Below are 24,298 nucleotides of genomic sequence, written 5' to 3'. Positions count from 1 at the left end.
ACATTCTCTTATTATCATTGCACTATATACCATCCATGTTGGTCCACCAAAATATATGACAATAACCTGATTGTATATTACAATGAAGCCAAACATGTTATACAAATGAAATGAAATACCTCAAGGCAAAAACCTTATGCTCAGGATGCGAAAAAATCAACTTCAATGTACAAGCAAACAATCAAAGAAAAGAATGAACGCTAATAAAACAATGATTATCTATATATCAACAGACGGGAAGAATGAGTATTAGAAATTCAGCGACGAAGAGCCCCAAGCTTGGCAAATATGTCGTCGTAATCTGGGAGTTTGGGATGAACATGGCTAGATATCTCCTTTGCTGGAGTTACTGGGTCAGTTGATGTCACAGTTTTGGGAGGAGAGATTGAAGAAGCTGACCCTTCTTGTTTAGCCTCTGGAGTTGACTTTGGAGGAGATTCTCGATAGTGAGAGACTTTTCTAGTTCCTGGAAGAGAGCTTGAAGAAGTAGCTGATCTTTGTTGCTTAGCCGCTGGCTTGGCCTGTAGACCTGGCTTTGGAAGAGATTCTTGATCGTGAGAAGCTTTGTCGGTTTTTGGTAGAAAGCTTAAAGAAGAAGCTGCTCCTTGTTGCTTAGCCAGTGGCTTGGCCTTAGTACTTAGCTTCGAAGGAGATTCTTGTTCGTGAGAAGCTATGTCAGAGTTTGGAAGAGAGCTTGAAGGATTGGCTGATACATGTTGTTTAGCCAGTGGCTTGGCCTCAGGACTTGGCTTCGGAGGCGAATCTTGACCATGAGAGACTGTCTCGGTTTTCGCAGTAACCAGAGATGATCTTCTCTCTTGGCCCTTCGTTCTTCGTGAGATGGAAATAGAAGGCTTGGTTTGGGTGCGTGCAGCATCTCTACCAAAATCTTTCTCATCTTCATCGTCACTAGATATTGAGTGAAAATATGAGGCAGAAGCAGAAGCAGGGGTGATCTTGTGGATCCTCCTCTCTTGACTTTTGGTGGAAACTCGAGTCGGAATTTTTTTCTCCAAGTCCTCATGACTGACGCGTGAATGTAGATGTGTTGGCTGGGTTCTTGACTCAGTTTTTTGATCTTGATATCGGACAGAAACTATCTCCCGACGTTCCGTCTCTGATTCATCATCACTAGAAAGTGAATCTGGAGGTATAGAGCTTGGTCTTTTGTCCGAGTTGCTTGCTCTCTGAGTGTAAATTTCTTTCTTGTCTGTCTGAAAAGAAGAAGACCTCGACGAATCAACTTCGGTTGGGACATGCTCTTTAACAGATTTAGACAATGTCTTATCTCTTGGCGGACTCATTCCATAAGATGGGAGAGTTGTTTCATTCTTAAGTTCACCGGCTAGAGGTCCAAACTTAAGACATGTAGGTGTCTCTGTGTCGGATACTTCCTGTATTTTGGAATCATCTCCTTCGTCTTCTGTGTCTGAGGGGAAAAAGTAGCGTCCTAAATCATCAGGAACATTAGCCTTTGGGGACTTATGAGATTTCAGCTTCGGGATTTCTTCTAGTACATGTCTCGAAACATTTCCTATGCTTTTCAGGTTGTCTTCTTCACTTTCAGAATTTTGGTCATAGTCATCAAACATTGCAGACGGCTTAGGCTCATGCAGAGAAGCCGGAGGACTTATAGGACCATCGTCAAATATTGGAGAACTTGGCTGCTCCTTCTCAAAAACCTGTGAGGTTGAGGCTGAGCTGGGTTGTCCCAGAGCCTGGTGTCCTTCGAAGCTCCATGAACTTGACTCTGTTGGCACATGATCAGGTGTTTTTCTGCTACTGCCAAGCAATGAAAATCCTAATCCTTCATCTGGTTCATCATGATAAGCATCATCTGTGTCAAATTGAGGTTTATCGAAAAACGAGCTATGGTCATCAAAAGCTGGAGCAACAACATCAGGACCGTCATTGTGACTCTCTGTATCTTCAACAGTGCTCTGAAATCGGTTTTTTTCCAAGATGCTCGGGGAATCGATATGGTCCGAGGCAGTGACATCATTGTCATCAGATAAATTGCTTGAGTGTGAATGTGATGAAGCACGACTAGACTGTTTCTTGAGCAGAACATCTTCTGAATTGTTTAGGTTTATATCATTCACACTTGGCTGCTTCTTCTCTCTACCTATTTTAGCAAAAGAATCGTTCGGCCTCATCCCCAATGAGTTCTCCCGTGAATGACCTTTCCTCCATGAAGCATTTTCTGATAGCTCATCAACAGGCTTCTTAGAAGATTCTGCCCTAGTAGTAGATTGATCTTCTTGCATGTTACTGCCTCTTAACATTTCTTCCTTACCGAAACCTCCGCCTTGCACATTAGAGCTACTACGACTATGTGGGGGATTGTTTCTTACATTATCATAAGAGGATGAATTCAGAGACTCTGTTGAATTCTGCATTGTCATCATCCGTTCTTTACTTGAAAGCTCAGCAGCTGCACGTGCAGCAAAACTGGCTCTTTCCGCAGACTCAGCAGCTGCACGTGCAGCGCTCGTTGCATCCACAAATTCTGTTTCCCATGAAGATGAACCCCCATGACCTGGATTGGGATGTCTGTGTACTCTACCGTCAGTTCTATCTCCTGTATTAAGAAAGACGATTTGTTTTTATCTAACGCTCAGCACAAACAAAGAACAATGAAAAAGTAGAAGGAACATCAAACAGAAATGACTTTCTATGAAAAACTAACCAGACGGTTTTGGGTCTTGATGATAGTGGTCAGGTGGCTTCCCAATGTTGAGATCAGTAGATGTAGTGCGGCTTGAAGACCTCCCATCAATCCCATATGAATTCTGCGACGCATTGACAGTAGCTGGAGCTTGAAATTCAGGAAGTTGATTGTTTTGGATTCTTGAAGACTCCGACTTTATTTCAGTTGCTGACTTAGAGTGACAGGAACTTGCTCCACTCTGCTCAGAGAAATTGAAAATGCTAATGAGGAAACAGATACTAGAGAAAGAGACCAGTGAAAGTAACATCAACACTATTGAACTGAAAAAATGTATAACTAACCGCCAATACAGTTTCCTTTGGATCTGATTCAACTAAAGATTCTGCTTCCCAAGTTACATTATGCTGCGTAGCAATCTCCGTCAAAATTTTGATCTTCGTTGGACCATCAGGAGCTTTAACAGACAATTTATCCACCAACTAAGCATAAATAGAGAGAGAGAGTCTCGTAAGCAATCATAGCTCTCCTCTACAAACATCGGAGTAAAAGAAGAGAACACGTAACAACCACTTACCAATCGACTCACACCAGAATCCGGTTGCAAACCAATAGCAGCTGAAACAAAATCTTTCCCATACTTTGAAGAGAATTGCTTAACAATATCTGAGAGTTCTGCAACATCTGTTAACCTTTGGGAAGCGTATAAGACACTCGCCACAGCTTCCTTAAGATCATTAGGGCAGGTCCTGAAGTAAAGTAAGATCACAAACAATGATCAACAAATAATACAATAAAGCAAAAAGAAACAAGTTTGTAGAAAGGTCCTTCAAAAAAAACTTTTGCCTGAGATTTTTATTATTTTTTGAACTTACTTTTGAGAGTCAATCACACCCAAACGAGCAACGAGGAGTTCACAATATATACTAACGAGCTCATAAGCAGCCACTGTCTTCTCTTCTCTAACCACATGCTCTACCTGAGAAAGTATAAGCCTTTCACAATCCATGATTCAAAATCCACAATCCATGATTCAAAATCATAGATCACATACAAACACATGAAACTTTGGTTGGTTGCTTACCCGAATTTTAGCTGTCTGGGTTTGGCCGGACTCGAGCAATTGAGCCAAATCTCTCCTCATTTGTGTAATCTGTGTATCCTTTTTGTTCTTCAGTATTTTCAGGCGTGAAGCCGCCATTTGTAAAGCAATTTTGCTTCATTACGAAAACAAGAATCATATCAGAAACCACTAACAACAAGGAAAAACCAAATGTAATCTTCCGGTACAAAAGCAAACTCGAAATAACAGAGCAGGGAGAAAAAAAATGAGAAATTGAATGTACCATTTTGCAGGCTTAAAACTTCGATGAAGCACCTTCTTCATTGAGCAAAACTTTGATCAGAGAAACGAAAGATCAAGCCTTTAATGTCTGGCGAGTCTTCGAGTACACACACACAATTGAAACGAACAAAAATCAAGGCTTTTAGGGTTTTTGTTGAAGACGATGAGATGAAATTTTGTGATCTGAGGAAATGAACCTTCGCATAAGAAAAGTATCAATTTTGGTAAAGAAGATGGATTAGAAGAAGAAGGGAAAAAAACAAATTGACTTTTTGGGGAAACGATCGTGTTACGCGTCAAAATGACAAACCCTGTAAGAAAAACTCGGGAACAAACGAGTAAACTCGAAAAAGACAAGTTGCATGTCGACAGAACAAAAAGAAAATAGAATCATTTGTTCCTATTTCGGATTTTGTAAAGGTAATAATTAGATTATGATAATTGGGATACCTAAATTTTAGTTTATCAGATCTTTATATATTCAATTCATTAAATTGCAATATCTTCTTCGTCCAAAAAGTAAGCTAAGGAAGTTAAAAACGTTACAGAAGAAGAAAAATTAAGCGGAAATATATTTTGTATTTTGTAGTCGGTATCAGTAAATCACGATTTATTTAAATGTCATAAATAAAGATCTAATAAGAGTTAGTTGGTCACATGTTTTATTTGTCTTTTAATATAAAGACACCGACAAAATATACAGTATTTAGAAAAGCATAAAACTAAAATTGAGAAATATAGCGTCATCATCTTTTGTTGTAAATTAAGTTTTTTTTACTATACCAAAATAAATGATAATATAATATTTATAAGCAAGATTTTTACAGGAACGAAAACAAGAATGTATAAGCCAAAAAAAATAAAAAAAATAAGAAGTGTTATAATAATTCTTGTCAATCAAATATGAATCAGGCCACACAAATAATGTATATAAAGCATAAATTGATCAAACCTCTTTTAATCAATTTTTGGTTAGTCCTACGTACATCTACATACTTCTCTGCCATCTCTTTCACTGCCTCTGTGGCTCACGATCCAGCTCGGAGGCTAAGCACTGTTTCAGCTCCGCCACGATCTGGTTCATTGTTGGTCTAGTGGATCCTCTCTCTCTGACGCAAGACATTGCTACCTCCACAAACTTCCATGCTGAGTGATCCGAGAAGTCGCCGCGAAGCAGAGGATCCACGACGCCGTCTAGTTCTCTGGCCTCGAAGAACGGCCAAACGTAGTGAACAATGCTGATGTTTTCTCCTTCCTCGGTTTTGACGATGGCTCGTTGGCCAGTAATGAGTTCAAGAAGGACGACCCCAAAACTGTACACGTCGCTTTTCTCATTCAGCACAAATGTTCTGTAGTGCCTGCCACCATATGACTGATTTGTTTAGTTTATTAGATATCATATGAGTCCCATAACTGAAATGGCCAATCCTACTTTCACTAAACCCCTTGGTTTGTGATCTTACCAGCCAGAGCACGTGATCTGTATTGAATGTGTAAAGGAACTTACTCAGGATCAACGTAGCCGGGAGTGCCCATGACGGAAGTCACGACGTGGCTGAGATCGTCCTCAGGGAACACCTTAGAAAGGCCAAAATCAGCAATCTTGGCTTCCAAGTTATCGTTTAATAGTATGTTTGCTGTTTTAACGTCTCTATGTACTATTGCTGGCCTGCATCCATCGTGCAAGTACTCCAAACCTGCCAATACGGAATAAAAACCAGGTTTATAACAGCTGAACCAGGCTAGACTAGGTTTGGTTTCTTGGTTAAGTTCGAAGATATCAGGGATGTCAAAACTGGGAACAACCTTGTGCAGAGTCTATCGCTATATGGAGTCTCTTTTCCCAGCTAAGATCGTTTGCATAATCACCTGCATGTCCATAAACATAAACACCTATGAGCTCATAGGAAGCAACAGTTGGTAACTGCAGAGAAAAAAAGAAATATTACTTGAAAGATAATCTTGCAAGTTGCCGTTGGCCATGTACTCGTAGATGAGAGCCATACTGCGATCATCATCACAGTATCCAACAAAGGAAGATAAGTTCCGGTGATGCACTGTCAAAAGAAGCTCTGCCTGCAAACATTTTACACTTAAGGAACCATAAAACATCATTCTCCAAAATATCTGACCATGTCTTTGGTGTGCTTTAGATTACCTCGACTTGGAATTGGTTAGAAGCCCTGGATGATGATGATGTCTCTTTAGGTTTTCCCAATGCATCGTTGATCATCTTTACAGCAATCTTAGTCCCATCTTCAAGGGAACCGAGGTACACAATACCAAAGCCTCCTTTACCAATCACTTTACTGAAGTTGTTTGTAATGCTAGAGAGCTCGTTATATGTGAACCTTCTCTTCCCTGAAGGCAGTAGTGATCCTGAATAGGCACCTGAAAGTAAAGCATTTTTTCCTTCAGCAAAGATCTGACTTCCAAAATTTATTAACCGTGAAGTAAAATCCTAAGTTTACCTTTTTTTCTTTGCCTTAGTATGATCCATATGATAACCAAGACAACAATGAGAATGATAACTGATATAGCTACAGCTATTGGCACGACCATGTTGTTTTTCTTCTTGTCTTGACATGAAGGTGAGTTGCAAAGGTTTTGGTCATCCACACTGAAAACAGACAGAGGAAATCAACAAGATTCATAGAGAGTGCTTATGATTCAATAATTTTTCTGTAAAATGCTAGAGAGTAGAGATGTTACCTGAGGTCAAGTAGACGAGCCTTTAGTTTTTTCATAAGAGAGTTTGGGATAAATCCAGTAAAATTATTTCCTTTCAAATTCCTTGAAATACAAATCAATGTATAAAAAGACATATTCACTATTCAAATAGACCAAGACTATATATATGTGTGGTCACTTACAGAAGTTTCAAATGTTTTAGATCAGCCAAAAACTCAGGCACGTTTTGTTGTAGCTCGTTGTTAGATAAATCCCTGAGGAAGACAACGCATAACTCTCTTATAGGTGATATGAATAAAAGTGGTGGAAAGTGTCAATATGTGGTAAGTATACTTACAAGGACTCGAGAAAGGAGAAATTTCTAAATGCTGGGACTATTGGTCCTTGTAATCCGCTTGAGCTAAGATTCAGGGACTTGATTTGAGGATTATTATTGGTGTAACTGCATCCAATACCTTCCCAAGGGAACAGCCTTGGAGAGCAAGGATCACCACTCCAAACCTTATTCACTTTATACATTGATTTTATGTTTTCAATGGCTTTAACTGCATTACCATGAGAAAAAATGGAAAAACTTTGAGTTAGTATGAATCTTAAATAATCTAAGTAGAGTTGAAAACACACACCGTCTTGGATTGTGGTGTAAAATTCATCTAGAGGTTGTGCGGTGAAGATCTCAATAGCATTGAGAATTGGTGGAAGTGTTGAATCTGGGGCCTTCTGAAGAGAAATCAAGTGATCATTACTACCAGTGAAAGCTTTTGGATTGGAAAACGTCATTGAGTACTTTGAAGAAGGAACGAAAGGAGCTTCAAAAACAGGGGAACCATTCCACAGAATCTTGATCTTTCTAGTCTCATTCTTCCCAAGTGTTTCAAGTTCCGCAAAGTAGAGATACGCGTAAAACTGAGCATTTGAATCGTCTGTTGTCCAGACCAATTCCAACGGATCATCATCGCTTTTAGGGGAAGCAGCAGTCTTTATAACTTCATCAGGTGGCCAATAACCATTCTGAAAAACATCGATATAGGCGGATGTTATGATGGAGTTCCAAGAGATATTTGAGGAGTATGGAGACCAAATACGATCGAATCTATCGTCTTGGTACCGTCCTGTTCCGTTTAGATATCCAATGTCCCATCTTTTATAAAGAACCAAAGAGACATTTCTTCCAAATTCAGTATCATAGATGGAGCTGTTAACTGGCCTGAGGTCCAAGCCTGAAATAAAAGGAGTGCCTTTACCTTTGTTCACAAGGCAAACATATATTGTATCTGACTCTGCAGAGCTTAAAATCTCTTTGGTGACTTGATCAGAAGCATTCTTGAAACTCACTGTCGACCAGAAATCCACGTTTACATAGAGATCAAACTCAGGCAAAGATTTTTTACCATCGTAGTTTCCATACATAAAGGAAGCTCTGATGAGGTAAAGATTCCCTTTTGCATCGGAGGGGGTTAAGGTGTAACAGTTCCTGTTTCCTTGGGGAAAAGATCTGACATCACCAAGTGGGAATGGCAAAACCGGGTTTTTCGGATAGCCGTATTCCTTAGAGACGTTGAAGTTTACGCCAGTAGTTATGAAAGGATCATCGGAGACGTATTTGATTTTAGTCACAATGTCTTCAGGGGTATCGTAAGGAGGTATGCCACAATCGATGCTGATGTAACCTGAGGATCAGATAGGAAGAAAGGGAGATTACTTACAAATTTACAATACAAGCTAAATTGTTTTTAATAAAACCAACTTCTGCCTAACTTCATTTCTTACACAGAAAAAAGTGTAGATCACTATTTCAAGCATCTTCAAGAACATTGTTCATTTTCAAATTTGACTAAAATTCCAGGACATGTGTAGATGATCCTTTATATTGAGTTATGTACCAAAAAAATTATTTCATCAAAAACTCAAGCTTTCTTCACTTTGAGCATCGTTCAATATCAAAGGAAGACAGACAGGAGAAAAGGAAAACCTGATTGGCCTTGGGCATGAACTACAATGGTGATGGTAACGAAAATGCAGAAAAGGAGAAAGTGATTAGCCCTCATTTTCTTCTCTTTTTGGTATTTTTGTTTTTAGAAGTTCTTCAGCCTACCATCGTTAAGAGAAAGAAAAAAAACAGACTACGTGCGATTAAGATTACATAAACAACAAAAGTACAAAGTCAACTCCTTTATGCTATAAGCCAGGTTTTTGTCGACTTTTCTTCATCATTGGCTCAGTTACTATATACATCCCCCCACTAAGGAGATGAAGACAACCTGGATTTTATAAGATGGAGTTACCACTGAACAACATGTTCCTCTCTTAAGTTCTCTACATCTGTTTTTTTATTATTATAATTAATATAGTAAATTATAGATTAACAATGGTGAATGTTCTAATATAGTAAACGGAAGGGACAAGGTCACGTTTTGACTTTAGTGAAGTTATTGGTGCTGTGATTAACAAAAATACATAGACTTAGTTCATAGATTGCAAATTGTTTTTTTGATCAGTGAAAGAATACGAAGTCTTTTTATTATGACTTTTCTATAAACACGAAGTTGCAGATTTACAGAGTTGATAGATAGGGAGTTGATGAAGTCATTTTAGAAGATGATTAAGAAGTAGAAGGTTTCATATTTAAAGAAGCATAGACTTTGGAGCCTTCTTTTGTTTGAAAGCTTTGATTTGTACCAAGGCCATCCTTTGTGTCCACTTTACTCCCAGCGAGATCCACCTCCACTACAGGTGCACTTCCTAGCACCGGAGGTTTAAGGATATTACCTGCACATAGATTATTCACATCTTATCATAAGAACACAGTAATTAAGTACTCTAATCAGAAAAATGTCACAATGTAATAAAGTCATGAGGGTTGAGGGTTTTTAACACTAAGGCTAGCTTATATTCTCATAGTAATCTCACATAACCACAGGTTCAATATGTATAAATCAGAGCTCAGTATAGATTACCTATGCCACTGAAGAAAATGCCGTAATCCATTCCATTGTACACGGTTGGTATCACTGTCGAATAAGGGCATTCTTCGGAGAATCCAACCTTTTGAACCTTAGATTGTTTGATTGATCTGCTTAGCTTGTTTACGCAACGTTTGAACTGCTTGTGACATTTAACGTAAGTCATACCTGAAAAAAAAATCCATAATTGAAAAGTTTTTCTTACAAAGAGAGATTATCATATATACTCAAATGAAATCATGTTGTATACATACTCAAGAATGGTTTTTAATTACCTTTTAGATCAACACAGTTGTCATGTGTCATACAACAAGCATCAAGATCATCACAAGGTTTCTCTCCAGGACATCCAGAGTAACCTATTCCACAATACTTCCCATAACGAACACCTAGACCTGAAACAGAGATGTGGTTAAAAAAACAGATAGATACACTAACTTAGTTGTTCTCCAAATTCAAAAAAATGCAGTCAAATCATCTTACTGTAGCAGTTCTGTGCAATGCACGTTTTGCTGCAATTCTCCTATGATTTTGATTCAACCCATCAGAAAAAAGAGCTAGCAAGAACACACAAACACAAACCAAGAATAGTAAGTATATATATTTGTTATTAACCTGGCTGTGAACCACGGCGAGGAGGAGGAAGGAGATTAAGCCGAAAGCAACACGTGTCAAAGCACCGCCGCCGACCATCTTTCTGTTACTCGCTGTCCGGTTGAAGTTTATGGGTTTTGGATTGTGTTCTTTCATATTCTTCTGTCCCAAACTATTGTTGGGTCTCTTTGTAATGGAAGATCTCTTGGTGCTCCTGCTTTCTCGTCCCTCCTCTATCTGTCTCTTTCTTTAATATACACAAAGACTAAAAACAGTGAAACAGTTTCATGATCATTACCCACTTACATCTTCATATTTTTTTTGGACGTTCTCCTTTAATCCATAAAAAGAGTTATTTTATAATGAACGTTAAAAACAGAGTATCATTTACCACGTAGAACAGAACGGCTCATGGTTTTTATTAACCAATCAGAGTATTCGCAACGGCTCATGATGTTACAAATACATATGGTTCAATTTTTCGTACGCTGATTTTGACAACACATATATAGAATGCATAGAACACGTAAAACTAGAAGATCATTATTGATGAAACGGTTGGAATATTAAAACAATGAAACATGTATCATAACTTAATCACAAATATAATGAAACCACCAATTGTTGCAATTCTTAAATAACACAAGTATTATATAAATTTGTTAAAAAAAATCTCACATCTAGAGTAAAATAGAAACTAAAGTAATATGTAGAGTATACATGCATGGACAGGACATCACCAATCCATCCACTGCTATTTGATGAACCTGGTAGAATTGATCGAAGCATCTTTGTTAAGGAATTAAAAAAGTTGAGAGAGATAAGAGCTATAAGCTAGTCACCTTCTATAAGCTAATGATCAAGAAGGCTTAGGGTTCATAGGAACTGAGACTTTGGAGCCTTGTTTTGTTTGAAGGCCTTGATTTGTTCCAAGACCATCCTTTGTGTCCGCTTTACTCCTAGCGAGATCCACCTCCACGACAGTCGCAGTCCTTGCTGGCGGCTTAGGTTTAATGATATTACCTGCGCGAGATTATTCCAAGCTTCATCGCAGTTTAACATTAGGAGACACTATAATCATAAATGTTACAGACAATGTAACAAAAGTCATATGGTTTGAACATTACCACAAGTGATCTCATAGTGTTTATAGTAACAAACTGTTTAATGTCATAAATCACATGTTCAATATGAATAGATCAGAGCTTGATTAATTAAGATACCTATTTTACTGAAGAAAATACCGAGATCCATTCCTTTGTACACGGTTGGTATCACTGTTGAATAAGAGCATTGTTTGGAGAATCCAACCTTTTGGTTGTTAGATTGTTGGACTGACTTTTTTAGCTCGCTTACGCATCGCTGGAACTGCTTGTGGCAGTTAACATAAGTCATACCTGCAAAAAAAATAAAAATAAATAACATATGCAGCAGCACATTCTCATACCCAAATAAAAAATCTAATAGAAATGTAGCTAAGACATAGTAATTTCACATCAATGTTCCTCTTTAAAGATATTCATTCATTGATTTACCTTTTATAGTAACACAATTGTCATGGTTCATACAACAAGTATCAAGATCATCACAAGGAGGCTCTCCAGGACATCCAAAGTAACCTATCCCACAATACTTCCCATAGCGAATACTGAGACCTGATCATACGTATGGACCGAGATAGATAAGCTGGTTTTGCTGTAGTAATACTCTTTATATGGATAAGAAAAACGACAATCTCACCGCTGCAGCTCTGTGCAATGCAGGTTTTGCTGCACTTCTCCTGTCATTTTGATTTAACCAATCAGAAAAAGCTGATAACAAAGATAATATCATCGTCTTGAAACTACCATAACGAACAAACATGAATTATATATTCCATCAACCTGGCTGCGAACGGCGGCAAGGAGGAGGAAGGCCGTTAAGCTTAAAGCTACATGTGTCAAAGCACCACGGCGAATCATCTTTCTATCTTTGGCTCTAAAGTTGAAGTTTCTGATTTTGGCTAGTGCTTTTTTCAAATTCTGACCATAAAAGGTATTACTGGGTCTCTTTGGAGTGGAAGATCCCATTGTTGGTCCTCCTGCTTTATCGTCCCACTTCTCTCTTATGTACCAACAGGTTTAATAATTACCAATCAAATCTTCATGTTTTATGGACGTTCTTTATCAAAGAAAAATGAAAATTCGGACGTTAAAAACAGAGTATCATTTGTGTCATCCCTTAACCAACGAACACGATTGATCAATCAGAGTATTAGCAAAGGTTAATAATTTTTAATGGAAAATACAGCATAGATTGCAAATAAATATGGTTCATCTTTTCTATGTCGATATTAATATAAAACAAGGCCAAAACATTAAGTGAGAAATTTTCCTCGGAATTTTTGTTCTTATTGAGAGTAATCTTATCAAAGAGTTATAGCAAAATGGATTTTCTCAGCTCAGAAAGCCTCCGTTTTAGGGAAAAACTGGAAAAAAAAAAAAAAAATCGATTCGGAGAGAATCATGAAAACTAAAACGGAGGCGATTACACAATCTTCAAGTTATTGTTTCTCTCCTTCAAGGGTAATAGCCTGTGAAGGTGAATCCTCTGCCGGCAATTTCACCAGCGCAATACCAAGCAAAGCATTCAAGGCCAAACAATGCAGCGATTCCTGCATCTTCTACCTTCAGACCTGATCTGTTCTTCCATAAGTTCTTTGCGTAGTCTACTTCCTTCCAGAAAGTTTCATAGCGTCCGGGAATGCTGTAATAAGGAGTGGGAAAGCGTTAGATACTCGATACTTGAGTCAAGTCCCACACAATAGCAAAATCGAGATTACAAAATGCAGAGGCCCAAATTTTTTTTGATTCATGGTCAGATGAAATGTGGTGATGGAACAGGTTCTCGCTAATGAATCTACTTTTCAAGCCTAAAAAACAACAAAAGACACTACCAAATCAAGCAAGAGGATATATACTGAGGACTATTTTGTACCCTGAAGAAAGATTGGACCATACAAAGATTATCTAGTAGGGTTATTGCATATTTGAGATTTAGTAGACAAGAACGATTGTTGCAGATAGAGGAATACTAAGAGATTTAATAGTCAAACCAACTTAAGCTTTGCTACTTTAAAACACAGTCCTGCAACTTATGACAAAGGACTAAGCAAGACCAACAGCTCAATGCAAAGATAGCATAAACCACATGTAATTTTTTTTTTCCAGTTTCAATTATGGGGCCACAGATATAAGAGGAAACATCAGAGGATTCATAATATCCCAGCTTCAGCATTTCACTGGCTATTTTACGCCTTAGAGTAGAAAATGAGAAAAGATGAATTATTGCCAAAAGTCTCTTGATAACCAGAATATCAGAAATGATTGTGTAAATCTGTGACAGGGAAAATGTTGAGAGATAGAGGGGGAAGAGAGATATTGACCTAGCAAGACGGGTGTACAGCAGTTGCTTAGATAACTCTTGACACTTCTCCACAGTGGCAGGTTCCTGGATAAACTGCTTGTTCTTCTCCAGCAACTGTCTGTAGTAGGAAGTTCCATGCTTAGCCACAAACTTTGAAGCCTCACAAGCCTTTGATTGAACTTGTATCAGCTTTGATGCCATCTTCACAACCAAATCCTTCAAATACAAAAAGAGAACATTACATCTAGCTAACTTCAGTGTTACCAATCCAGTGCCAGAAACTAAAAATCAAGAGGAGAAACAGCTCTAAAATACAGCTGAGATTCTCAAAGCAGGTAACTTTGATTCATAAAATCCAAATTAATCAAAACTTTGAAATTTGAAAATCCGTAAATTTCCCTACTAGAGCAAGCAGGAGACTTTTGAGTGAATTCACACAAATCAAGCTAAAAGCCTAAAAAACCCCAAATCCTCAATTCCAAAACGATAGATCGAGCGAGCTTCAGAGTAAAACAACCAAGCACATCTAAACGCCAAATTTGTGACTCCTAAAACGAAAAATCGCCATCGAAGCAAGAAAAGATCACAGACATAGATCTAAAAGTCAACCACAAAGCATATACTAGACAAGAGAAGCAGGAACAAAGCCCTAAAAAACAATAAACAAAATTTGTAAAACCCAATTGAGAATCTGAAAAAATGAGAAAAGTGCGAGAAAGATCGGTCAGAGACCAGAGCCTCGCCGTACCTTTCTGCAAATTGATAATGCAGCACCGGTGAAGCTGAGAGAGATGAGTTCGATTCGAGATTTCGGACCACTGATTCAACAACTGCGTAATATGTCATTTTTCTTCTTTCCGTTAAACGACATCGTTTCTCCCTATCTCTGAAACGTCGTCGTCAAGTATTTTGTTTCCCTCAAGTTCGAAACGACAACGTTTGGTGATACTTAGCACAACCAAATCTGTGCCAGTGCCTCTCGCCGGGAAAAACAAAAAACTAATCCCAATCGTCATGTCGTCTCTGACTCCACCGCCGATTCCTATGGAGCTCCACGCCGGTAACCGGAAAAAGCTCGTTGATTCAATACGCCGTCACTTATCTAGTTCCAATCGTTCTCTCGATGGATTCGTTTTACTTCAGGTACTCTTGGTAGCTCAAATATGGATATGATCCGTATCGATGATCCGAGCTAGCTTTCATCGTCTTAGTTTATAATTTCGTGGTTCTATTGACTTTGGAACGATAGGGTGGTGAAGAGAAAAATCGATACTGCACTGATCACGCCGAGCTTTTCAGGTATTGATTTGGAAATATTATCTGAGGGTGATTGAAATCGTACTAGTTCAGTCTGCTCAATGTTTAAATGGAAATATATGATTTTGATTAGTTGAATTGAATTGACGTGTAGGCAGGAGAGTTACTTTGCTTATTTGTTTGGAGTCAGAGAGCCTGATTTCTACGGAGCTATTGTGAGTTTTTTCATCTATTTCTCCATTTCACTGTTTTTCATATGTTGCTCAATTGATGATATGATTTTCTTTTGATATTGAAAGGATATCGGAAGTGGGAAATCTATCCTTTTTATTCCAAGATTGCCTGATGATTATGCTGTTTGGTTAGGAGAGATAAAGCCATTGTCACACTTTAAGGTAGCTATTTTAATTTCTTTATAGTCTTGTTAACTTGTTCAATGCATAGATTTCTCTCATATTGATGCGATTTTGTGCTTTTCTATTGCAGGAAACATATATGGTTGACATGGTTTTCTATGTGGATGAGATTATTCAAGTTTTTAATGAACAATTTAAGGGATCTGGAAATCCTCTGTTGTATCTCCTGCATGGTCTAAACACTGACAGCAGTAACTTCTCAAAACCTGCCAGCTTTGAGGTTTTACATTTCATCCTTTCTTCTTCACTTGTTATGGAGATTTGGTCTTGCCATTTTCTTGTCTTGATCCTGAAAATAAATAGCTTTTGGCAGGTCTTGTGATTGAGAATTCTGGATTCTGATGCTAAAAGTGTTTCCCCGAAATATTGGAATCTCATTTTTACTTTTTGCTATTGTGTTGCTTATTTCAGGGGATAGAAAAGTTTGAGACTGATTTGACTACCTTACATCCTATTTTGGCGGAATGTCGAGTTATTAAATCAAGTTTGGAGCTTCAACTAATACAGTTTGCAAATGATATAAGTTCTGAAGCTCATATAGAGGTCTGATATGATTTCGTGAACTTTTCTCTTTAATTTATTGTTCTTCTTTATAAGTGGTATGCTTCTACCACTGAATGACATGATGTTGACATGTTGCTATCTGTTTTCATGTTCAGAAATTGTCTTTTTTATATCATTTCACTACTTAGGTTTCCGACCTGGACTCTTCTTTATTTACTCCATGTTGACGTTGTCTCTTCCTTTCATTGTCTTACATGTTTCCAACTTTTAAGCATGTTGTTTACCCTCATCAGGTTATGAGGAGAGTCGCACCTGGCATGAAAGAATATCAGATGGAAAGTATGTTTCTGCATCACAGCTACATGTATGGTGGCTGTAGGCACTGCTCGTACACATGCATTTGTGCAACAGGGGATAACAGGTAAGTTTTGGTGGAAAAAATCTTGTTATTGCGGAAAATTGTGGTATAATCATTCTCGGATTTTCTTGTCTTTTTACGTAAAGACTAACACAATAGATGAGTTGTTTGTTTGCAGTGCTGTTCTTCATTATGGGCATGCTGCGGCTCCAAATGATAGGGTAAATGAGCAAACAATCCTTGCCTTTTTCATTTTCTCAATATTCCCTGTTTGAAAATGTTCTATTACTTCATGCAGACTTTTGAAGATGGAGATTTGGCATTGCTTGATATGGGTGCCGAATACCATTTTTATGGGTCTGACATAACATGCTCATTCCCGGTGAGTTCTGTATCTAGCGTGAAACCATCAGTTTCCATTTTATGTTCTGTTACTTATTCAGAATCCTTAAAAATGATACTATATTGTATTCACAGCCTGTTAACTTGTTTTTAATCATGTTTACATGAACATCATAATGAGTAATTTAGAGCAAATTTTGTCTGATATTTATTATACGCTGTGCAGGTTAATGGTAAATTTACAAGTGACCAGAGTCTAATCTACAATGTAAGTGCTATACAAGATTGGTGGAACGTGGAGTGGGTGCTTTATTTTTGTCAACTAATTCCTCACAATCCAGACTTTTGGTGAGTCTGTAGAAGCTGTATATCTAATTAGGTTTCTCTGATCTGCCTTTCTTTCAGGCTGTTCTGGAGGCTCATAATTCTGTAATCTCTGCGATGAAGCCTGGAGTTAACTGGGTGGATATGCATAAGTAAGACTGACTGCGATGCTATCTAATTCTGTTGAAGCATGCATGCAGATGTGGTTATTGGGATTGCCTATGAACGACATCTCCATATGTTTATTTGAAAGTACATCTCCATATGATTATTTAGCTTTCATTGCCAACTGAAGCAAGTCAATGCACAGGTTAGCCGAAAGAATCATCCTTGAGTCACTGAAGAAAGGGTCCATCCTCACTGGGTAACTCTCTCTTTTTGACATATGTATAAGATACTTGTTTTCTCTTCTTGAAAGCTTGATTTCATTGTTACGGTTTCACTTTTGTTTCTAGGGATGTGGACGACATGATGGTACAACGCTTGGGTGCTATTTTCATGCCTCATGGACTAGGTCACTTCATGGGCATTGACACACACGATACTGGTGGTTACCCAAAGGTACATCAAATCACTTTTTCACCAAATAGTATCATATTGTACGTAAACTACAGTCCTTGTTTCTTAGTCGTTGTTTTGAGTTCTCTTTAAGGGAGTGGAAAGACCAAAGGAACCTGGATTGAAGTCTTTGCGCACTGCAAGAGACCTTCTTGAAGGAATGGTAAGGCTGATTGTTTCTTAGTATAACTAATTTTGGTTCTTCTCATGTATCTGTCTCTATCGTTGTCCCAATGGTATGTATGCAGGTTATAACGGTGGAACCTGGATGCTATTTTATTAAGGCATTGCTAATTCCAGCCATGGAAAAGACAACAACCTCTAAGTTCTTCAACCGTGAAACAATAGAGAGATTCAGGAATTTCGGAGGTGTTAGAATTGAAAGCGATTTGGTAACGACTTATTCACTATATAACCTTTAAAAGACTCGAGAGAGTAATGTCATATACAATAATCTCATTTTTGTGTATCTGTGTGACTTTCTGCATAGGTCGTGACTGCGAATGGCTGCAAGAACATGACGAATGTTCCACGGGAAACATGGGAGATCGAAGCTGTGATGGCTGGAGGGCCTTGGCCACTGGTTACTACAGAAAACAATTCGACCAAGTGATCATAATTACTCTCTTATCCTACCTGAAACCAAAAAACTCTATAAGAAACTCAATAATGCAACCTTAATTAATGGGAATAAAAAACTACAGTATTAGCTATGTCTAACTAATCTAGATGGTGTTTTAATCTATTTCGTTTTAGAGTGTGTCGGGTCTTTTCTCATTTCCCTCACCATCACATTACTTGTAGTCTTGTATGGTCAGATATCATCAATTCGATTGAATGAATAAGTCAACTTTGACTGATAATATCAAACCGGTTTGGTGCATATCGACGAAAATCGAACCGGTACAATAAATATCTCCAGAACCAGAACAATATAATTCAATAAAAAATTAGTTAACCAGAGGGAGAAAGAGAAACAAATACAAAAACAAAAGTAAAGACTTCAAATAAAAGCTTGTGTCGTCCTAAAACCCTAATCTAGCACTTCGTCTCTATCCCCAAAACCCTTCTCTCCCCCATTCCCTTTTTGTGTGAGACTGAGAAGAACGATGACGAAGAACAGTAACCACAACGAGAACGAGTTCATCAGCTTTGAGTCGAATCAGAACACAAAGATACGCTTTGAAGATGCTGATGAAGACGAAGTTGCAGAAGGGTCCGGTGTCGCCGGCGAGGAAGCTGCCCAAGATGAATCCATGTGCGACGCTGATGCTTCTGAAGTCACTGACGATACCACCAGCGCCGATTACTACTTTGATTCTTACTCCCACTTCGGTAATTTAATTCTCTTTGTTTTCACTTTTCTAAAGTTACAATTTTTCTTGTATTAGACAGGAGAATAATTAGTGATCTTTGATTATGAGTTTGCTCAAAGATTTGACTTTGGTTCCACTTTTATCTGTTTTGCAGGAATTCATGAAGTAAGTATTGAGGACAAAGCTCAGCTGAGTTTGTTTTGGTTCTGTATATCAATATTTTTTAATGTGTTTTTTTTTTTGTATCTCTCTGATGACTGATTCGAGGATTGTATCTTACAGGAAATGTTAAAAGATGTAGTGAGAACAAAGACTTATCAGAATGTTATTTACCAAAACAAGTTTCTCATCAAGGACAAAATTGTTCTTGATGTTGGAGCTGGAACAGGAATCTTGTCTCTGTTCTGTGCCAAGGCAGGAGCAGCTCATGTCTACGCTGTATGTCTTCATTTCTTTTTCATTCTTTATTTTCGTAAGTGAAAAACTCTTTCAATTTGAATGATTTGATTGAGGATGTTCCTTCATAGGTTGAATGTTCTCAAATGGCTGACATGGCAAAGGAGATTGTCAAAGCAAATGGATTCTCTGATGGTAATTTTCTTGTATGCTCAGTTGTTTTTTAAAATGAATAACATCGGTTATGCAGCTGCTTGACGATATTTGTTTGTATCATCCTTACAGTTATTACAGTTTTGAAAGGGAAGATTGAAGAGATAGAGCTTCCCGTTCCTAAAGTGGATGTGATTATATCTGAATGGATGGGTTATTTTTTGTTGTTTGAAAACATGTTGGACAGTGTCTTATACGCTCGTAATAAATGGCTTGTAAGTTTATAGCTCCACCTTCTTACACGATATTCTTACTTACCAAACGCAATTGTCAACAATTACTTATTGCAAATTCATGTCATTGTTGAATTAACCATGAAAGCTTCTTGGTCCTTTGTTTTTATGGATAGGTTGATGGTGGAGTTGTGCTACCAGACAAAGCCTCCCTGCATCTTACAGCCATAGAGGATTCCGAGTACAAAGAAGACAAAATAGAATGTGAGTGCATTGATATCTTTTCTCTTTTTATTTTCCCAACATTCGTCTTTAATATCTGTTGAGAGTTGCATATTTTAATTTCTGGTGTGTTGTTCTTTTACAGTTTGGAACAGTGTGTATGGTTTTGACATGTCATGCATCAAGAAAAAAGCTATGATGGAACCACTTGTTGACACAGTTGACCAAAACCAAATCGTCACCGATAGTAGGCTTCTTAAGGTAGGATTTATCATATATACACATGTAAATGATTAGTAGTATCTCTGTACCTGTGGCCAATGCTCATTTAATTTATTTTGTGGGATTGTAACAGACTATGGATATCTCAAAGATGTCTTCTGGTGATGCTTCCTTCACGGCTCCTTTTAAACTTGTTGCACAACGAAATGACTATATCCACGCCCTTGTAGCCTACTTTGATGTATCGTTTACAATGTGCCACAAGCTGCAGGGCTTCTCAACAGGTTCAGATCTCTGCAATTTCCTGCTAGTCCTGCATATTCTTTTAGGTTTTTTTGAATCACTTGTTCAAACATAGACACAGATTGTTTCATTGTTGTCTTAAACTTTCACTGAACAACCATGGGTAATGCAGGACCAAAATCCCGAGCTACACACTGGAAACAAACTGTTCTGTACCTAGAAGATGTGTTAACCATATGTGAGGGTGAGACAATCACTGGAACCATGTCCGTTTCTCCTAACAAGAAGAATCCTCGAGACATTGACATAAAGCTAAGCTATTCTTTGAATGGCCAGCATAGCAAGATCTCTAGGACCCAACACTACAAAATGCGCTAAAGGTTTTCCTAAAGAAGCAGTACTTCAAATCTACTGCTGAAACTGAGAAGATACAATTCTCAGATTGTGATTTAATTGTCTTTTTTCTTCTTCAAGTTTTACAACATTCTATTTGCTTCACATTGCAACATTTGTTTCTGTTTTTATTTTTACTTTGAAGTTAAATTAATGAATTTGCTCTTAACCAACTCTTGTGTTATAGAACCGATGTTTCTCAAACACTTGCAACCTTCTCTCCATAAGATTATAGAAACTAAAAGCAAATCTACAAAAAGTCAACCTGAAAAAAGATTACATTATGACAAAAACCAGTTTTAAAATCGTTATCTATAGCTCAGACTTTCCAGATTTCGTCTTCTTTGTAGAAGACGATCTAAGTCCTTTCCACCATCTACGGACCCGGTTTGACACTTTCTGTGCATGTCTCTTCAGAACCTCACCTTTCTTCTTGAATTCCCTAGTGATAGTCTTTTTCAATTCTTCCGTTTTACTCTCTTTCTCTTTCAAAACCTTTCCCTGAAAACCAACAGCACAATAAAAGTGATTTGGAGAAAAAGAGTGAAATATCTTGGTTCTTCTTCTTCATGAAAGTATAAAGGAACGATCTGGAAAAAAAAGAAACTTAGAATGTACCAAATTCTTGGGGAACTTATCATCTTCGTCCTCATCTTCATCATCGTCGCCATCTTCATCGTCATTACCAATATTCCCCTTCTCTATATCTTCTCTAGAGAAGACCTTCATGCCAGGTGCTCCGGGCATACCCTGACAAAACAAAATAGCGGTATATCCGAGTTAGCTTCAGAGTTAAGATCATTTATGTTTTGTTTCATTGTATGGGAACGAAATTGAGTGAAGTCATCAAAGATCACCTGCATAGATCTCAAGATCTTGTCCATTTCGGCATCTTTTGATGGTTTTGCCACAAATGGTTCTCCAGGAACCCGATCCTAGACAAAGATAAAGAATCTATCTTGTCAACAAAATATCATCTCCATAGCAACAACATAAGAACATTCACAGATCCACATTTCAGTCATATAGGTACCTTGGGAACAGGAGGTGGTTTCTTGCTACAAGCATCAGTCAAGTCTTTGCATAGATAATTTACCAATGAAACAAGATCAGGCTTAGACGTATAAATATACTCTGCAACATCAGTGTCTGCGTAACCAATGACCTGGAAAATACACAAACAGAGTAAAAATCACATTCCCTAACACTTAATACTCCGAGAATGCACATACCACAATGTACTCACCTTTTGACAAGCAGCCTCAATCGTCTTGCACTTGGAATTGCACATCCCTTCTTCTGCTTGCTCAACCAACTAAGAAACCAATTCGAAAACAATCAAACTCTTAACAGAATCCGTAGATAAGCAGCATTGGAGATTCAACAACAAATGTACAAGTTTCCACTTAGTCTCTAAGCTACTTTGGATCAACTAAGTGAGCGAGAGAGAGATATAGAAAACTCAATTACCACAAGCTTATCGCCTTTCTCAACAATGTCAATCTTAAGCATCCAATCAGCTTCCTCTTTCTTCAAATTGCAGATATTTTCAGCAATCTCAATGATCTCATACTCCGAGATCTGCCCACCAAAAATATTTCAGTAACCAGGAAACACATCAAATCAAAGAAGAAAGATCACTGATTTACATTTCTAAAAAAAACAAAGATCAAACCTTTTTGGGAGAGATCTGTTGTTGCTTCTCCTTCACTTGCTGATGTAACCGCGAAGCTAGTTTCTCGCAAACCTGACACTTTATATACGGAACATCCTCCTTTCTCGGCGTAGACGACGGTTTCTTCTTCGCGCCATCGGAAACAGGTAATAACGCCGAACAAACTAGCAGAGCTAACGTTAAAGCTATCAGAACCCGATTCATCCCAACCATTGAACTCAGTAGCTCTCTCTTTCTCTTTCAAACTTGGGAAAGTTTGGGACTTTAATCAAAATTGTATATCACTGGTTGTTTATATAATAAGATCGTGGGTTTTAAGATTTATCTTTGCCGAGAAATATTGTTTTTCACTTTTTTGATATTACGCTTGTTAACGTGTTTCCTGCAATCTCATTGGTTATTGGAATGCTGACACGAACCTGAGTCCACTTAAGCCTTAGACCACATAATGGGCTTGACGTAAGATAAGCCAATAAGGCCCATTGTTTAAATATGATTGGATGACTCAAATGTATTGTTTTCATGGCGTCGTCGGAGAATTGGATTTGTCATCGTCGGACCAATTAGGAAAGAGGAGAAGTGATTTGCAGCGAGCGACGGCGAGAAGCTGAGCTCCCGGCGTTGCGTTAGATCTACAGAAATGGCAAAGATCGTGATTATATTTGACTTCGATCGGACTTTGATCGACGGAGATAGTGATAACTGGGTTGTCACCGAAATGGGACTCACTGAGATCTTCCATCAGCTCCGTTTCACTTTACCTTGGAATCGTCTTATGGTATTTCATTTATTAAAGCATACTCTTCTTATGATGTGAGAAATTTAGATTTTTTTTTGAAATTTTGTTTTTAAATTGGATATTGGAAAGGATAGGATGATGATGGAGCTACATTCACAAGGTAGATCGATTGAAGATATTGAAGCTTGTTTGAAGAAAATGCCAATTGATTCTCAGATTATTGAAGCTATCAAATCAGCCAAATCTTTAGGGTATGAACAATGATTAGTTTCACTTAGATGGTCTCTCAGCTTCTTATGTTACTTTTGTTGAATGTTGTTTGTTTCAAATGCAGATGTGATTTAAAGATTGTGAGTGATGCAAATCATTTTTTCATTGAGAAGATATTGGAGCAGCATGATTTGTTGGATTGCTTTTCTGAGATTTACACAAATCAAAGTTCTGTTGATGAAATTGGAAAGTTGAGGATCTTGCCATACCATAGTGATGCATTGCCTCCACATAGCTGTAATTTCTGCCCTTCTAATTTATGCAAGGTACTATATCTTTGTAAACAATATAAGCATCCATGTCTGCCTAAATAGAATTGCTAGTTTTTGTTCTGAAGTTTGAATTGTCCATTGGGATTTGAGATTAGTTTCAGTTCATAAGCTCAAAATTTCGATTCTAAAGTTATTTGTCCTGGTATGGAAAGACTTGTACTTTGTTAAGCTTTTAAGAAAACCTTGAAATAGATGGTTATTACATGATCCAGTTTTTTTAAGATTTTGACTAGTCAATGTTCATGGTCTTCAGGGTCTAGTGATGGATCATATACGTGCTTCTTGTCCCAGTGATCAAATTTTTATCTACCTTGGAGATGGAGGAGGTGACTTTTGTCCGACATTGAAGCTGAGAGAATGCGATTTTGTGATGCCGAGAACGAATTATCCGCTATGGAAGAAGATTTCAGACAATTCCTTACTGATCAAAGCAGAGGTCAAAGAATGGAGCAATGCAGAGGAACAACAGAGAATTCTTATGCAACTTGTCAGCACAATAACACAAGAAGAAGATTCATAAAACTAGTCTTTGTGAGTCAAAAAGTGTTTATAATTGATGCAAGTGTGATGAAAACACATGTATATGTTCCTCTTCACTTGATTGATGTAGGAATTGTTTAGTCTCATGGTGATGAATATTAATCACTGCCATCTCTTAAACTCAAGCTACCAGGAAAATAATGGATTGTATTTAAGCTTATTCGATTTTATATTTCAAAACGAAAGCAACTGTTTGAAA

The 24,298-nt window shown here is 37.8% G+C and overlaps 9 protein-coding genes across 9 annotated transcripts; 3 read left to right on the top strand and 6 right to left on the bottom strand.

Moving 5' to 3' along the window:
* Positions 1 to 54: 54 nt before the first annotated feature.
* Positions 55 to 4,348, bottom strand: LOC17880323 (WASH complex subunit 2). The gene is made up of 7 exons (XM_006282990.2): positions 4,015 to 4,348; positions 3,753 to 3,885; positions 3,544 to 3,647; positions 3,246 to 3,417; positions 3,013 to 3,150; positions 2,690 to 2,909; positions 55 to 2,581 (listed from the first exon to the last, which is right to left on the bottom strand). The coding sequence occupies exons 1-7, from the start codon at positions 4,053 to 4,055 to the stop codon at positions 258 to 260; spliced, it is 3,132 nt and encodes a 1,043-aa protein (XP_006283052.1). The 5' UTR covers positions 4,056 to 4,348; the 3' UTR covers positions 55 to 257.
* Positions 4,349 to 4,873: 525 nt separating this feature from the next.
* Positions 4,874 to 8,752, bottom strand: LOC17879922 (probable LRR receptor-like serine/threonine-protein kinase At4g29180). The gene is made up of 11 exons (XM_006282799.2): positions 8,677 to 8,752; positions 7,331 to 8,374; positions 7,042 to 7,249; positions 6,887 to 6,958; positions 6,726 to 6,806; positions 6,485 to 6,633; positions 6,172 to 6,404; positions 5,963 to 6,089; positions 5,820 to 5,882; positions 5,521 to 5,710; positions 4,874 to 5,371 (listed from the first exon to the last, which is right to left on the bottom strand). Exons 1-11 carry the CDS (start codon positions 8,750 to 8,752, stop codon positions 5,026 to 5,028), a joined length of 2,589 nt encoding a protein of 862 aa, XP_006282861.1. The 3' UTR covers positions 4,874 to 5,025.
* Positions 8,753 to 9,235: 483 nt separating this feature from the next.
* Positions 9,236 to 10,416, bottom strand: LOC17878110 (phospholipase A2-gamma). Its single transcript, XM_006285609.2, has 5 exons — positions 10,283 to 10,416; positions 10,151 to 10,190; positions 9,943 to 10,062; positions 9,662 to 9,835; positions 9,236 to 9,473 (listed from the first exon to the last, which is right to left on the bottom strand). The coding sequence occupies exons 1-5, from the start codon at positions 10,358 to 10,360 to the stop codon at positions 9,307 to 9,309; spliced, it is 579 nt and encodes a 192-aa protein (XP_006285671.2). The 5' UTR covers positions 10,361 to 10,416; the 3' UTR covers positions 9,236 to 9,306.
* Positions 10,417 to 10,881: 465 nt separating this feature from the next.
* On the bottom strand, positions 10,882 to 12,222 carry LOC17877635 (phospholipase A2-delta). Its single transcript, XM_006284932.2, has 6 exons — positions 12,145 to 12,222; positions 12,002 to 12,041; positions 11,797 to 11,916; positions 11,485 to 11,658; positions 11,104 to 11,284; positions 10,882 to 11,028 (listed from the first exon to the last, which is right to left on the bottom strand). The coding sequence occupies exons 1-5, from the start codon at positions 12,220 to 12,222 to the stop codon at positions 11,121 to 11,123; spliced, it is 576 nt and encodes a 191-aa protein (XP_006284994.1). The 3' UTR covers positions 10,882 to 11,028; positions 11,104 to 11,120.
* A 391-nt stretch (positions 12,223 to 12,613) lies between these two features.
* Positions 12,614 to 14,514, bottom strand: LOC17878890. The gene is made up of 3 exons (XM_006284707.2): positions 14,415 to 14,514; positions 13,686 to 13,882; positions 12,614 to 13,006 (listed from the first exon to the last, which is right to left on the bottom strand). The coding sequence occupies exons 2-3, from the start codon at positions 13,865 to 13,867 to the stop codon at positions 12,820 to 12,822; spliced, it is 369 nt and encodes a 122-aa protein (XP_006284769.1). The 5' UTR covers positions 13,868 to 13,882; positions 14,415 to 14,514; the 3' UTR covers positions 12,614 to 12,819.
* Positions 14,515 to 14,635: 121 nt separating this feature from the next.
* Positions 14,636 to 18,182, top strand: LOC17879271 (xaa-Pro dipeptidase). Its single transcript, XM_006282835.2, has 16 exons — positions 14,636 to 14,809; positions 14,916 to 14,965; positions 15,078 to 15,138; positions 15,223 to 15,318; positions 15,410 to 15,559; positions 15,751 to 15,882; positions 16,137 to 16,264; positions 16,380 to 16,422; positions 16,500 to 16,583; positions 16,770 to 16,811; positions 16,949 to 17,019; positions 17,178 to 17,231; positions 17,323 to 17,428; positions 17,520 to 17,588; positions 17,674 to 17,817; positions 17,916 to 18,182. Exons 1-16 carry the CDS (start codon positions 14,681 to 14,683, stop codon positions 18,036 to 18,038), a joined length of 1,482 nt encoding a protein of 493 aa, XP_006282897.2. The 5' UTR covers positions 14,636 to 14,680; the 3' UTR covers positions 18,039 to 18,182.
* A 253-nt stretch (positions 18,183 to 18,435) lies between these two features.
* Positions 18,436 to 20,776, top strand: LOC17878518 (protein arginine N-methyltransferase 1.1). The gene is made up of 9 exons (XM_006285754.2): positions 18,436 to 18,760; positions 18,896 to 18,906; positions 19,024 to 19,179; positions 19,269 to 19,332; positions 19,423 to 19,565; positions 19,700 to 19,787; positions 19,891 to 20,006; positions 20,101 to 20,251; positions 20,383 to 20,776. Exons 1-9 carry the CDS (start codon positions 18,535 to 18,537, stop codon positions 20,586 to 20,588), a joined length of 1,161 nt encoding a protein of 386 aa, XP_006285816.1. The 5' UTR covers positions 18,436 to 18,534; the 3' UTR covers positions 20,589 to 20,776.
* Positions 20,777 to 20,798: 22 nt separating this feature from the next.
* Positions 20,799 to 22,559, bottom strand: LOC17877900. The gene is made up of 7 exons (XM_006284111.2): positions 22,279 to 22,559; positions 22,074 to 22,184; positions 21,850 to 21,918; positions 21,637 to 21,768; positions 21,461 to 21,538; positions 21,222 to 21,353; positions 20,799 to 21,104 (listed from the first exon to the last, which is right to left on the bottom strand). Exons 1-7 carry the CDS (start codon positions 22,489 to 22,491, stop codon positions 20,916 to 20,918), a joined length of 924 nt encoding a protein of 307 aa, XP_006284173.1. The 5' UTR covers positions 22,492 to 22,559; the 3' UTR covers positions 20,799 to 20,915.
* Positions 22,560 to 22,786: 227 nt separating this feature from the next.
* On the top strand, positions 22,787 to 24,259 carry LOC17879815 (thiamine phosphate phosphatase-like protein). The gene is made up of 4 exons (XM_006282638.2): positions 22,787 to 23,056; positions 23,147 to 23,268; positions 23,352 to 23,553; positions 23,813 to 24,259. Exons 1-4 carry the CDS (start codon positions 22,919 to 22,921, stop codon positions 24,077 to 24,079), a joined length of 729 nt encoding a protein of 242 aa, XP_006282700.1. The 5' UTR covers positions 22,787 to 22,918; the 3' UTR covers positions 24,080 to 24,259.
* Positions 24,260 to 24,298: the final 39 nt, after the last annotated feature.

The sequence above is a fragment of the Capsella rubella genome, unplaced genomic scaffold (assembly GCF_000375325.1).
Source record: "Capsella rubella cultivar Monte Gargano unplaced genomic scaffold, Caprub1_0 scaffold_7, whole genome shotgun sequence".
Classification (NCBI taxonomy): domain Eukaryota; kingdom Viridiplantae; phylum Streptophyta; class Magnoliopsida; order Brassicales; family Brassicaceae; genus Capsella; species Capsella rubella.
Note: the sequence above shows the minus strand (reverse complement) of the source record. Positions and strands in the feature narration are given on the sequence as shown.